General features: G+C 38.2%; 1 protein-coding gene across 23 annotated transcripts in view; it reads left to right on the forward strand.

The window, feature by feature from the left end:
- The window catches only part of ST7L (suppression of tumorigenicity 7 like), a 174,105-nt gene that overhangs the window by 33,070 nt on the left and 127,079 nt on the right, over positions 1-13,956 (forward strand). For 15 of the 23 annotated variants that reach the window (XR_016210746.1, XR_016210747.1, XM_070077862.2 and 12 more), the window contains 4 exons: positions 1,025-1,103; positions 7,158-7,312; positions 9,291-9,388; positions 9,643-9,757. Coding sequence is in view for 19 of the 23 variants with exons in the window: in XM_070077862.2 (XP_069933963.1) it covers positions 1,025-1,103; positions 7,158-7,312; positions 9,291-9,388; positions 9,643-9,757 (447 nt within the window). In the remaining 4 variants the exon portion in view is untranslated. Of the gene's footprint in view, positions 1-1,024; positions 1,104-7,157; positions 7,313-9,290; positions 9,389-9,642; positions 9,758-12,079; positions 12,283-13,956 lie in introns of those variants that run through there. The other 8 variants (XM_089300133.1, XM_070077863.2, XM_070077865.2 and 5 more) reach the window with 5 other exon arrangements.

Genomic DNA, 13,956 nt, shown 5'->3' on the forward strand with positions numbered 1-13,956 from the left:
TTGAAGCAGGCCAGATAGCTTCATGGGTCAACCTTATTTGTTTGTTTAATTTTTAAAAACTTTACTTAGTATAAAATCTTTGTTTTATTACAGTAAATGGTAGCAAAAGTTATTGTTGTTTTTTCAGAGAAATCCTAACTCAGGCTTTTGTTGAATCATGGTAGAGACTGACATTTTCCAGAAATGTACCATATTCTAAATTAATTCCTCTCTTTCCTTTTTTTATACAAAATGCAAATTCAAACATTTTTCCTAGAGTGAATCATTGATTAGAAAAAGACTTTGTTTTTAAGCTTTTGTGTATTTTTAGTAGTTGCATAGAACCTTTTCAGAATGATAAAAGTAGAATTGTAGTATTTCATATTGATTATAATCTGGTATCCCTCAAACTCAATTTCATTTCTTAAGAAGATTTATTTATTTGTTTACCAAAAAGGCAGAGTGACAAAGAGAATGGCATAGACACAGAGAGAGACCTTCCATGTGCTGGTTTACTCCAAATACCCTCAATAGCCAGAATGGGCCCAGACTGAAGCTAGTAGCCAGAAACTCCATCCTGGTCTCCCATGTGAGTAGCAGGAACTGAAATATTTGAGCTGTCATCTGCTGCTTCCCAGCACCTTAGCAGGAAACTGGGTTAGAAGCAGAGTAGTCAGGACTAGAACTGGTACTCTGAAATGGGATGTTAGTGTTGTAAACAGAGGCTTAAACTGTTGAGTCACAATACCTGCCCCTCAAACTCAATTTTAACATGCATTTAGATATATAAATGTTCATGTATAATAATGATGTAGTTAACTTGATTAAGTACCTTATATGTTGTTATTCAAATAAATCAGAAAAAGTTTATTTTTATATGTGAAACTTCCAAATAAGGTTGATGTAAGCCCAATTAATTATTTCATATGTTTAAAAACATGCTACTTAAAGATTTGTTCATTTTCTTAGCTCATTCTTCATGCATTTCTCATAAGATTGTTTATGTTAACCATCTCATCTACTTTCTAAAATATTTTTCCTACAGTTATGCAGAAGGCATGGAGGGAAAGAAATCCTCCAGCTCGAATCAAAGCAGCCTATCAAGCTTTAGAATTAAACAATGAGTAAGTTTGAAATATATGGAAAATAAGTTTGTTTTGTAGGAAACCCAGGCAAATGACTTGCTGTTTTCTTTTGTCTGTTCCTAAGTCACTTAGAATCACTAGCAGTCCTCTTCCTTGTTTTCATACAAGAGACAATATTTGTAATGTTCTATGATATCTGTATTTTGCTTCTGAAATTATAAACATAGCTTTTGAGTAGAAATTACATTTAAAATACTTTTTAGAGAATGCTGATGGAGAATGTTGATAATACTTGATAGTGAAAGGAGCACTAAAATATGTTTACCACCTGTTTTAATTTTTTTATTTAAATCATTGATTTAAAGCATTCATTCATTCCTAAGAACTTCAGTTGCTAATATTCTTGGAAGCATGACAGGGGGATTCAAAATAAATAAAACAGCTCTGTCAACTTAAGTTTTTTTTTTTTTTACATTAACAACATTTATATTTTTATAGCTCCTTGTGTTAACTTTTTATTTTGAAAAAAAAAATGTAATCATAAGAGAGCTTAATATCTAAATGTGACAGATCAATAGATATTAATATAACACAGACTAAGTAAATGCCAAGAGTAAAAAGGTGGGCGATCCCAGTAGTTAGCCTAACTTCTAGCAGGCGGCGGGAGCCCCAGGTACATTTCTCCTTACACCCCCAACTCCTAACCACCCCCCCCCCGACTCCCCCAACACCCGCCTTCTGCCAGTCAGGTAAACTGCTCCCAGGTGTGGCCCAGGCCCACCTGGAAAGCTACCTTCAAGCTGATTGGAGAGGCATATTGGCATCAGCATCGGTTCTGTCCAGAGTTAGTGTTCCCCTGAGTGAGTTACACCCCTTCTCCCTGTCCTTTAAAAGTGTATGTGGCTGCGAATACAGTTGGACATGTTCGCAGAAACTTGTCTCCAGGGCTCCTTGTGGAAAGGACACTGTCTCCCTGCTGTCCCCAACAGTGGCCTTGCAGGACAAGCTGCATAAAAATATGGTACCAGTTTAAGTTAATCAAGGAATGCTCCTGGACAATGTGAATTTAGAATTGACCTCTGAACTGCCCCACCCCCACCTCAATATAGTATCTCTTTAAGAAATGGCATCCCAAGGCACAGCAAAAACGGTGGAGAAGCTGATGGAGCAAGGACAAAAAGTCTTAGATCCACGTTGACCTCTCACCTACATAACAAAGACCAAGCCCATATTTCTCTGCCCTGCTAAAACAACCCTACTCTGCCTTGACCAGCCCTGGCCTGCCTGGACTATTAGACACATCACTATCTGAAGAGTCCAGCTATCTGCCTGAGCTCTCCCCCGAAGTCAGCAGCTCAGGCTCAGAGTCCAGCATCAGCCTAAACTCCTCCCAGCCCACACTATTCTCTTGTAGGACCTTTAGATCCAGCTCAAGCTCTCCCATTATCTTGGCAGCCCAGCTTTAGCTCAGACCCGAAAGCCTCTGCCCACTGCTTTGTATTATATAAACCACTAGTCTGTAATGGAGGGGCTCTCTCTTTCCTGTGTGTTTGCTGGCACCTGTCTGCCTCGTGTTCACCTGGTTCTTCTGAATAAACCTGGTCAGGCTGTGGCTTCATGCTCTAAACCAGTGAATAAGTTGGAAAAAAACTGTCAGAATAAACTTTATTGAAACTAGCTTCAAGTTTATAGTAACCTGGTAGATGCTTAATTATGGGAAAAATACCTGAATTTCCGTAAGAACCATGTTGTATTTTAACTTAACTTACCATGACCCCATCCCCAACTCCTAGCTCAGTAGCAACCTTGAAGACAGCAGTGTGTATTCCAAGTATAGACTTCTAGTACCAGAGTAAGCAGAATGGATTTTATTCCAAAGAACAGTGGTTGTTCATTTTGAATATGGTGGCTCTATGAAGGACCAGCTAAAGGACTTGGTTTTATTTCAGCTAAGCCTAACTCTTTCAGGACTGACGTAACTATTCTGGGGAATGTTTGTTAGAACATTTAAAGGCAAATGCTTTAGCTACTGCTTGACCAAGGGATAACAGCTAGAGCAAAGAATAGACAAGCCAGAGAACTTATGAGACACTTTGGGAAATAAAGGCTTTGAAAAGCCCTAGAAATGTCAAAGACATTGTGGGGGGGAATACTTGCTCTGTATTAGCTGAGATAATAATGTGGTTTCTTTTCTTCATTCTACAATGTGATTGGTGTATTACACAGATTTATTTTCATATGGTGAGCCATTCTTGCATTCAAAGAATAAATCCCATTTGGTCACCATATGAAAATAAATCTGTGTAATACACCAAAAAAAACCTTTTATTTAAGGTATACAAACTTCCTGCATTTCATAAATACAACTTAGGGTCATAATGATTCTTCCAATTGTACCCACCCTCCCACCAACACTACCACCCTTCTTTCACTCCTCCCTCTCCTATTCCCATTTTTATTTTTTTACTAAGATCTATTTTCAATTAACTTTATACATGTAAGATTAACTCTGTACTAAGTAAAGAGTTCAACAAATAGTACAAAAGAAAAAAACACAACTGTTTCTCAACAATCTAGGCAAGGACTAGGACCAATGGATGGAAAATCTCTCTCCTTCCTTCCAAAAAAAATCAGCTAAAAAGTATTGTTGAAATAAGTTAAAGAGGACCTAAATAAATGGAAAGAAATCCTGTGTTCATGGATTACAAGTCTTACTTTTGTTAAGATGTCAGTCCTCTCCCAGCTGATCTACAGATTTAGTGAAATCCCTGTCAAAATTCCACTTGCCCTTTTGCTGAAATGGACAAGGTGTTCCTAAAATTGATATGGAATTGTGAGAGACCTTGAGTAGTCAAAACAAACTTGAAATAGAAGAACAAAGTTGTAGAACTTACACCTCCCAATTTTAAATCTTATGGCAAAGCTGCAGTAATTAAATCATGAGAATAGATACCTAGATCAATAATTCCAGTTGACAGTTCAGAAACAAACTCATACCTGTATCCAGTTGATTTTTGACAAAGGTGCTAAGATCATCCAATGGAGGATAAAAATATTCTTCAATAGATGGAGCTGGAACTACTGGATAGCCACCTATAAAACAAAGTTGGGCCCTTGTTTCACACCATATGTATCAGTTAATTCAACATTAATCAAGGATGTAAACATAAGAGCTAAGACTATAAAACTCTTAGAAGAAAACATGGAGAAAATCTTTATGAGCTTGGATTTTGGAGTAGTTTCTTAGATATGACACTAAAACCATAAACAACAAAAAATGAGACAAATTAGACTTCATCAAAATTAAATCTTTTGTGCATCAAATAACACTATCAAGAGATAGAAAATAGAGTTGTGATTGCCAGGGGTGGATGAGGTTAGGGAAACAGGGAGTGATTGCTAAATTGGGGATGATGAAAATGTTCTGGAATTACATAGTAGTGATGGTTTCACAACTTTGTGAATATGTTAGATGTCTCTGAATTATATACTTTAAAATGCTTTAAACTGTGTATTTTGTTGTGTGAATTTTACCTCGATTTAAGAAAACTATATTTCCAAAAATAAGATTCATCAGATATTGATAATACTAATTTTTATATTCACATCTCTATTTAAAATAGTTTTGAACAAATGTGCAAAATCTTTAGGGAGAAGAAACTGTTTTTACCATGCAGCTATTATATAATTTAAAATCATGTTCATAATTTGATTCTCACTTAGATCTTTTTTTTTTAATTTATTTGACAGATAGAGTTAGACAGTGAGAGAGAATCTAAAGCCAGGAGCCAGGATCCCACCCCAACCCTGGTCTCCCATGCGGGTGCAGGGGCCCAAGCACTTGGGCCATCCTCCACTGCCTCCCACCCGCACCGGGCCACAGCAAAGAGCTGGACTGGAAGAGGAGCAGCCAGGACTAGAACCCGGCGCCCATATAGAATGCCGGTGCCGCAGGTGGAGGATTAGCCAAGTGAGCCACGGCACCGGCCCCTCACTTAGATCTTTTTAAAAGTAGTTTTATTATGGTTATTTAAAAGCATTGAGTTGGCAGTTAGGAAACCTAATGTTTTAAGTAGCAGTATGGAGTGGGTCTTTGACTTAATCGTTAAGTTACCATTTGGGATACCCACATCTCATATTGAGGTGTCTGTTCGAGTCTGGCTACTCCACTTCTGATCCAGCTTCCTGCAAATGCACACCCTGGGAGGCAGCAAGTACTTGAATCCCTGGCACCATAGGAGACCCAGATTGACTTCTGGGCTCCTGGCTTTAGCCTGGCCCAGCCGTGGCTATTGCAGGCATTTGGAAATAAACCAGCAAATAGAGGATCTCTCCTTCCCTACTTGCCCCTCTGCCTTTCAAATAAAATGGAAATAAATACATAAAATTTAAAAAAAGCAGTATATCTAAAGCTTCAGAGAAATCCATTGCATAATCATGGGGAAATCTTTGTTGATTAGTGAAATTATTTAGAGTATCATGTGAAGGATGCTGAAATGGTATGAATTGCATTTCCATGTTTGAAAGACCGTCTTGTCACCAATGATAGCTATCTTGCCATCACTTTTGTCTCATGCTTAGCCTTATGCTTTTACCAATAATCTCTCTCTTATTTCTTAGATAAGCGATCCTCCACAGAAAAAAAAAAGGAGGACCTTATATATACCTTTACATTTTTCATAGCCACATTTAAAAAGTGAAAAAAGATGAAATTAATGAGTAATGTTTTATTTAACCATGTTAAAAATATAATATTTGGCACATCAATATTTTTAAAAATAATACTTACTGAAGTAGTTTCCATATTTCTAAGTCTTCATAACCTTGTGTGCACTTTATATTGACATCGTGCCTAATTTGCAGTAGCCACATTTCAAGTGCTCAACATCCATATGTGGCTAATGACTAGAATACTGGCCAGCGCAGGCATAGATAATCAAAACTAAGACATTGTCTACAGAGAGATGTACTTGTTTCTGGGAATGGAAGGAGAGCTTGTTCCTCTTTTTGGTCCCAGAAAAGAAATTAGTTCATCTTGTTAGCTCATTGTTAACTTAAAACATACAAAGAAAAATCTCTATTGTAGTGAGGTGAAGAAAACTTGGAGTAAACATGAGCATGAGGAAGAGGAGCCGGAGTTCAGGAGGAAGGAGGAGAATTCAGATCAAGGGTAGTTATGCTGTATGCTATTGTGGATAAGTCTAAGGGGAGTATGGAGCAGCATGCAGAGGGGACGCTCAAGTTTGGGAAAAAGGTCTGGTCTTGCAATGTGTTTCTGAGTCAGATGTTAAAGGTGCCTCCATTGGCCAAAGGACTGTCTTTTCAATCTTTACTCTGTCCCACATGAAATGAATATTATAAAATATGTAATGACTAAAAGCAGCTAGGACCATAGAATATATATAGTCTCCTGAGTAACTTTTCAGATAATTCCTTTTTTAAAAATATTTATTTTATATATTTGAAAGTCAGAGTTACACAGAGAGAGAAGGAGAGGCAGAGAGAGTGAGGTTTTCCATCTGCTGTTTCATTCCCCAGTTGGCCACAATAGCCGGAGCTGCACTGATCCGAAGCCAGGAGCCAGGAGCTGATCATCCAGGTCTCCCACGCGGGTGCAGAGGTCCAAGGACTTGGGCCATCTTTTACTGTCTTCCCAGGCCGTAGCAGAGAGTTGGATCAGAAGTGTAGCAGCCGGACTTCAAACCAGCGCCCATATGGGATGCGGGCACTGCAGGAAGCGGCTTTACCCACTATGCCACAGTGCCGGCCCCTCAGATAATTCTTTATCCTCTCTTCTATCCCCTTCCATAAAAAGAAAACATAGGCCAAAGGATCAAAGAATGGAAGTAGAAATAAAAATGACAGAAATAAAGAGCAGAAGATAAAAGAGTGGATAATTGTGGAATCGGCCATAATAAATATACTAACATGCTACTCATAAATTAAAATATTGAGTGAAATTTGTTTTGCCCTAAAAAAGCTGGAAAATTTAGGCACAGCCGGGAAACATGCTATAGAACAAAAAGACTTACCCAAGAGAAAATATTTACTTTACTAGTTGACTTAAAATTGCTTTGCTTGTTTTCTTCATAGCTGTGCCACTGCATACGTTCTACTGGCTGAGGAAGAAGCAACAACCATTGTAGATGCTGAAAGATTATTTAAGCAGGCACTCAAAGCAGGAGAAACAATTTATAGGCGGTCACAGCAGTGCCAGCACCACAGTCCTCAGCATGAAGCTCAACTGAGTAAGCAACTTTAAAACTTTAACTGATTCTTACTGTATTCTTGCTGCTATAACTGGCTCTTTTATGTTTAAAACAACAATAGGGCCCAGCGTTGTGGCAAAGCGGGTAAAGCCACCTGTAATGTCAGCATCCCATATGGCACTGACTTGTGTCCCAGCTGCTCCACTTCTGATCCAACTCCCTGCTAATGGCCTGGGAAATGCAGTGGAAGATGGCCTGCTGCCCATGTGGGAGACCTAGTTGAAGCTCCTAGCTTCAGCCTGGTCCAGTGCTGGCCATTGCTACCATCTCGGAGAGTGAACCAGCAGATGGAAGATTGTCTCTCTACCTCTCCCTCTCTCTCTTTCTGTAATGACTTTCTAAATAAATAAAATTCCAAAGAAATGAACAATAATAAGACTTAATATGTAGCCATTAGCTAATTCCCATAAGAAATAACTAATCATAATACCTACTAGTCAGCAAGACAGAAAATACATTAGCCAGAGAATGCTTGTGTAAAGAGAATAGATCTGCCCTGGTTATTGAGAGAAAATATGCTATTCTGAGACTTAATAGTCATTTATTTCATTCAAAAATTGGACTGGTTATGGTTCTTAAAAATGTTCAGGATACAGAAGAGCCTTCTAGCAATAATAAATAGTTACTACCTTTATTCTCACACTTAAAACAATAGAAGTATATCATTTGGTTTGCTCTTCAAATTATGTATCTGTATATAATCCAAAAGAGTGGCTGCTTTCACACCATCTGAGTCTTAGCAAAAAATATAGCCTTATATGTGGCATTGATTCTTTGGTTGATTTTTCTTCATAACATGTTTGGGATAGGATGGGCTATTGCCTGGTCTGAGATCCTTTCTTTTCATTCTTGGAGGTACTCTCCTAGTTCAGATTGAGAAATTTTTACCAAAGATGTTAGACTCAACAGTACTGCTGCTTGCTATTTTTGTGGTCAGAGGGTTTTAGTTCATGATTTTGCATATAGTGAGCAATGAATTGAAATATGTTTATGTATGCATTATCTGTTACCAATTAAGTTCTAAATCTTTTGTTTGTAGAAAATTTAAATGCTGGCCGGCGCCGCGGCTCAGTAGGCTAATCCTCTGCCTTGCGGCACCCGACACCAGGTTCTAGTCCCGGTCGGGGCACCAGATTCTGTCCCGGTTGCCCCTCTTCCAGGCCAGCTCTCTGCTGTGGCCACGGCGGCCATTGGAGGGTGAACCAATGGCAAAGGAAGACCTTTCTCTCTGTCTCTCTCTCACTGTCCACTCTGCCTGTCAAAAAAAAAAAAAAAAAAAAAAGAAAATTTAAATGCTTTCTCTCTAAGTTAAATATTGCTATTTACAGTATGTTTCATTAATGCAAGTTGTTTTAACATATAACTATGGGAATATATAAATTTTCAGCCTAAAACTATGTCTGTAAAGCCATTTTGTCCTTATATAATCTTAAATACAGTTAGGTTACAAAATTTTGTAGCACTTACTAGAAGTTATTTTATACTTTGTTAGTTACTAGTTGTTAAGAAAAGTCTACAATAACCATGGAAATTTTATTGTCATTTTTTGGTTTTTAGTCAAAATGATAGATATTAAAATAATAATTGTTTATACAGAAGCAAAACAGTAGATTACTTTTATATCTTCCTATTAATATATGTGTTTCTTTTATGTTAATATTAAATGAACTTCATTCTTAAGCAAATATCTTTATATATTACTGTACTTAGATTACTTGCTATTAGAGGCACAAATAATTCAGTATGTATTTAAGTTTTTAACACAGAAAACTTCAAACATACACAATAATAGCACTCCCATTCAATATTCATCATTGAAATTCAACAATCATTAATATTCTTCATTTCTGACACAATTTAGTTTTAGTTGACTCTTCTAACATAAGCAATTAAAAGTAATGATTGATATGTTAATGAAATAGCAGGCCATTATACATCTTTTTGCATTTCAAAATAGGGAGAGATACCAATGTACTGGTGTATATTAAAAGAAGATTGGCAATGTGTGCAAGAAAGTTAGGAAGAATAAGAGAAGCAGTAAAAATAATGAGAGATGTAAGTAAATTTAATTACTGAACTATTCTTTTTATTCCTCTAAAATATAGTTGAAGTTGCCAGTTTTTTAATGCCAAATCACTTTTTTAAAATGGAAGTTTTATAACAAGATAATTATTTAATTATATACATTTCTTAAGTGTTTGGTCTCCACGGTTTTATAAGGAAACAATAGAATTTCTACTTTAGTAAAACAGGCTTAGCTCTATTGAGTTTTGCTATGGTTTTAATAATTTTTTCCTTTTAATATACAGCTGATGAAAGAATTTCCTCTTCTTACCATGTTGAACATCCATGAAAATCTCTTAGAATCACTTTTAGAATTACAGGCCTATGCAGATGTTCAGGCAGTCCTAGCAAAGTATGATGGTAAGTCATATTTGAGTTGATTGCATGATTCAGGTATTATTTTATTAGTTATATAATTATAAATATGCTCCTATTTCTCTAATTTTCTCTTTCTAGTCTTGTCAACTACCATTTAGTATGCATTGGTACACATTGTTATTAAGTATCTTCTTTATCAGAACTTTGGATAGCAAGTGACTACAACGAGGAGCTCTGCTTCTGTTGATATTTATTTATTAATTCAGTAGCTGACAGGAGTGAGGCACTTGGAATAGAGTGGCAAACAAGAGGACATGGATTTAGACCTTATAGAATTTCTGGTTTAGTGGCAAGTGCAGACAAATAGCAGTTACACTGTAGACAGTGTGTTGAATTAGGAAAGAATGGGTACTTTGCATGTAGGAGGGTGCCTGATTTATTTTAGAGTGTCAAGGAGGGCTGTCAGGAGTTGCCTAACAATATGTATAAAAGTAATTCAGGGCCTGCGCCGCGGCTCACTAGGCTAATCCTCCGCCTTGCGGCACCAGCACACCAGGTTCTAGTACCAGTCGGGGCGCCGGATTCTGTCCTGGTTGCCCCTCTTCCAGGCCAGCTCTCTGCTGTGGCCAGGGAGTGCAGTGGAGGATGGCCCAAGTCCTTGGGCCCTGCACCCACATGGGAGACCAAGAAAAGCACCTGGCTCCTGGCTTCGGATCAGCGCGATGCACCGGCCGCGGCGGCCATTGGAGGGTGAACCAACGGCAAGAGGAAGACCTTTTTCTGTCTCTCTCTCTCACTGTCCACTCTGCCTGTCCAAAAAAAAAAAAAAAAGTAATTCAGAATAGCATTTTTTTAATAACCTTCCCAGTTTAAGACTTTTTATTTTGTATTTTTTTTAAAAAAGATTTATTTATTTATTTGAAAGAGTTACAGAGAGAGGAGAGGCATAGAGAGAGAGAGGTCTTCCATCCGCTGGTTCATTCCCAGTTGGATACAACGGCTGGAGCTGTGCTGATCTGAAGGCAGAAGGCAGGAGCCAGGAGCTTCTTCCAGGTCTCCCACATGGGTGCAGGGGCCCAAGGACTTGAGCCATCTTCTACTGCTTTCCCAGGCCATAGAGAGCTGGATTGGAAGTGGAGCAGCCGGGTTTCAAACCGGCACCCATATGGGATGCCAGTGCTTCAGGCCAGCGCGTTAACCTGCTGCGCCATAGCACCGGCCCCTCAGAATAGCATTTTTACAATACTTTTGAGTTCAAAATGTAATTTACTATCTTCTCTGATCCTTATAATAAGGTAGGATGGATATTTTTCTTTTCCTATTATTGAATAAGGAAACTGGAGTTGAAGAAGTTTCAGTATTAGAAAAGATCTCCCAATCAATAAGTGGCAAGCTTCAACTTAAATCATTTCATTGTTAATTAGTCTTCCCATAATTAACAATTCAATGTTTATTGGCTATTTTTGTTGTATACTATAATAATGCTAGTTTATCACAAATAGAGTTGGGATAATTTTAAAGATGCATAGATTTTCTCCTAATTCTGAATGAGGCATCAGCTTTTAGCCCCAAACTGGAAGTTTCCTAATAAACATAATGTTTCTAGACAGTCATATCTTTCACTATAGTTGAACACATATAAGTAACTTACTCACACTTCTCCTGTTGTAGTTTCCTACATGTGAGTTTAGGAGTCCTCATGGCTTGGAGACTTTGAAATGTGCTATACTTGGAAAGGGAAGTTTATTTCTTTTAAACATCTGGAATTCTTGCATTTCAGAATAGTAGAGGCTCATGGAGAAATTTGTGAGAAAATATTTCCATATGTAACTTACTGGACTCCTGGCCTACTTCCGATACTTAAGATGAACCAGATTAGGGACGGCATCTGAAAGTCCAGAATACGACCTGACATGTTAAAAAATAAAATAAAACTAATAAAGTGTGTCTAAGTGGGTATACTTCTGGGTTTTCAGTTATTTTCATAAGTTCCAGTTTTTACCACTCTCAACTCTTGGCAGAAGTTGAAAGCAATTTCCTTATTTCTCCATTTGTTAGTATAACTCTAGAATCAAAAACATCAAGAGAGTTCTCCAGTCTTACACTTCTGATTCATTATTTTGGGCATTATTTAAAACAGGACTAATGTAGTTAGTCATTTAGTAAAAATACTTATTTTAGAAAATGCAGAAAATCCGGATATCACCTCACCCCTGTTAGAATGGCTATTAACAGGGTCCAGCGTTGTGGCACAGTGGGTCAAGGCAGTGCTTTTGGTGCTGGCATCCTGTATCAGAACACCCATTTGAGTCCCTGCTGCTCTGCTTCCCATTCACTTCCCTGCTAATGCACCTGCGAAAGCAGTGGAAGATGGCCTGCATGTACCTGCTTACCCATGTGGGAGACCTGGATGGACTTCTGAGCTCCTGCTTTGGCCTAGACCAGCTTGGACATTGCAGCCATTTGGGGAGCAAAGCAGCCAATGGAAGCTCTCTCTGTCTCTGTCTCTGACTCTGTTTCTGTTGTAACTGTATTTTTTAAGAAAACTTTTATTTAATAAATATAAATTTTGAAAGTACAACTTTTGGATTATAGCAGTTTTTCTCCCCATAACCTCCCTTCTACCCACAAACCATCCTATCTCCTACTCCCTCTCCCATCCCATTCTTCATTAAGATTCATTTTTAATTATCTTTATATACAGAAGATCAACTTAGTATATACTAAGTAAAGATTTCAACAGATTGTACCCACACAGACACACAAAGTATAAAGTACTGTTTGAATACTAGTTTTACCGTTAATTCGCATAGGGACATTAAGGACAGAGATCCTACATGGGGAGTAAATGCACAGTGACTCCCGTTGATTTAACAATTGACACTCTTATTTATGATGTCAGTAATCACCTGAGGCTCTTGTCATGAGCTGCCGAGGCTATGGAAGCCTCTTGAGTTCACAAACTCCGACCTTATTTAGACAAGGCCATAATCAAAACAGGGGTTCTTTCCTCCCTTCAGAGAAAGGTACCTCCGTTTTTGATGTCCCGTTCTTTCCACTGGGATCTCACTCACAGAGATCTTTCATTTAGGTCATTTCTTGCCAATTTTTTCCATGCCTGAGAAACTCTCATGGGCTTTTTAGCCAGATCTGAATGCCTTAAGGGCTAATTCTGAGGCCAGAATGCTGTTGAGGGCTTTTGCCATTCTATGAGTCTGCTGTGTATCCTGCTTCCCATGTTGGGTCATTCTCTCCTTTTTAATTCTATCAATTATTAGCAGACACTGGTCTTATTTATGTGATGCCTTTGACACTTAATCCTATCTTTATGATCAATTATGAACTTAAACTGGTCACTTTGACCAGTAAGATGGCATTGGTACCTGCCATCTTAATGGAATTTGGAATCCCCTGGCACGTTTCTAGCTCTACCATTAAGGTTAAGTCCAAGTGAGTGCGTGCTGAACTGTACATCTTCTCCCTCTCTCATTCCCACTCTTATTTTTAACAGGGATCAATTTTCAGTTGTAACTGCCTTTCAAATGTCATTCTGCCTTTCAAATAAATAAAATAAATCTTTTTAAAAAAGAAGAAGAATGGCTATTAGCGAAAAGAAAGTAACAAGTGCTGTCCAGGATTTGGAGAAAGGAAAAGTTTATTTTTTTTTTAGATTTATATTTTATTTATTTGGAAGGCAGAGTTACCAAAAGAGAGAGGGAGAGACAGAGATCTTCCATCCTTTAGTTCATTTCCCAGAAGGCCTCAATGGGCTGGGCTGGGTTAGGCCAAAGCCAGGAGCCAGGAGCTTCCTCAAGGTTTCCCAGGTGGATGCAGGGGCCCAAGTACTTGGGATATCTTCCACTGCTTTCCCCAGGTGCGTTAGCAGGCAGCTGGATTGGAAGTGGGGCAGCCGGAACACAAACCAGTGCCTATGTAGGATGCTTGCATTGCAGGCAGAGGCTTAACCGTCTATGCTCAGCACCAGCCCCGAGGGAAGGTCTTATGCCCTGTTAGTGGGAATGTAAATAAGTAGAGAAATTATGGAAAAGAGTATGGAGATTTCCTTAAAAACCAGAAATAGAACTGTATGATCCAGCAATCCCATTACTGGGTATATATACAAATGACTTGAAAGCATTATATCAGAGTGATATGTGCTCCATCTTTATTGCAGAAGTGTTCACAACAGCCAAGATATATCCATCATCAGTTGAGTGGATGAAGAAAATGTCACACACACA

The sequence above is a fragment of the Oryctolagus cuniculus genome, chromosome 7 (genome assembly GCF_051225735.1).
Source record: "Oryctolagus cuniculus isolate XC-2025 breed Fujian yellow rabbit chromosome 7, ASM5122573v1, whole genome shotgun sequence".
Classification (NCBI taxonomy): domain Eukaryota; kingdom Metazoa; phylum Chordata; class Mammalia; order Lagomorpha; family Leporidae; genus Oryctolagus; species Oryctolagus cuniculus.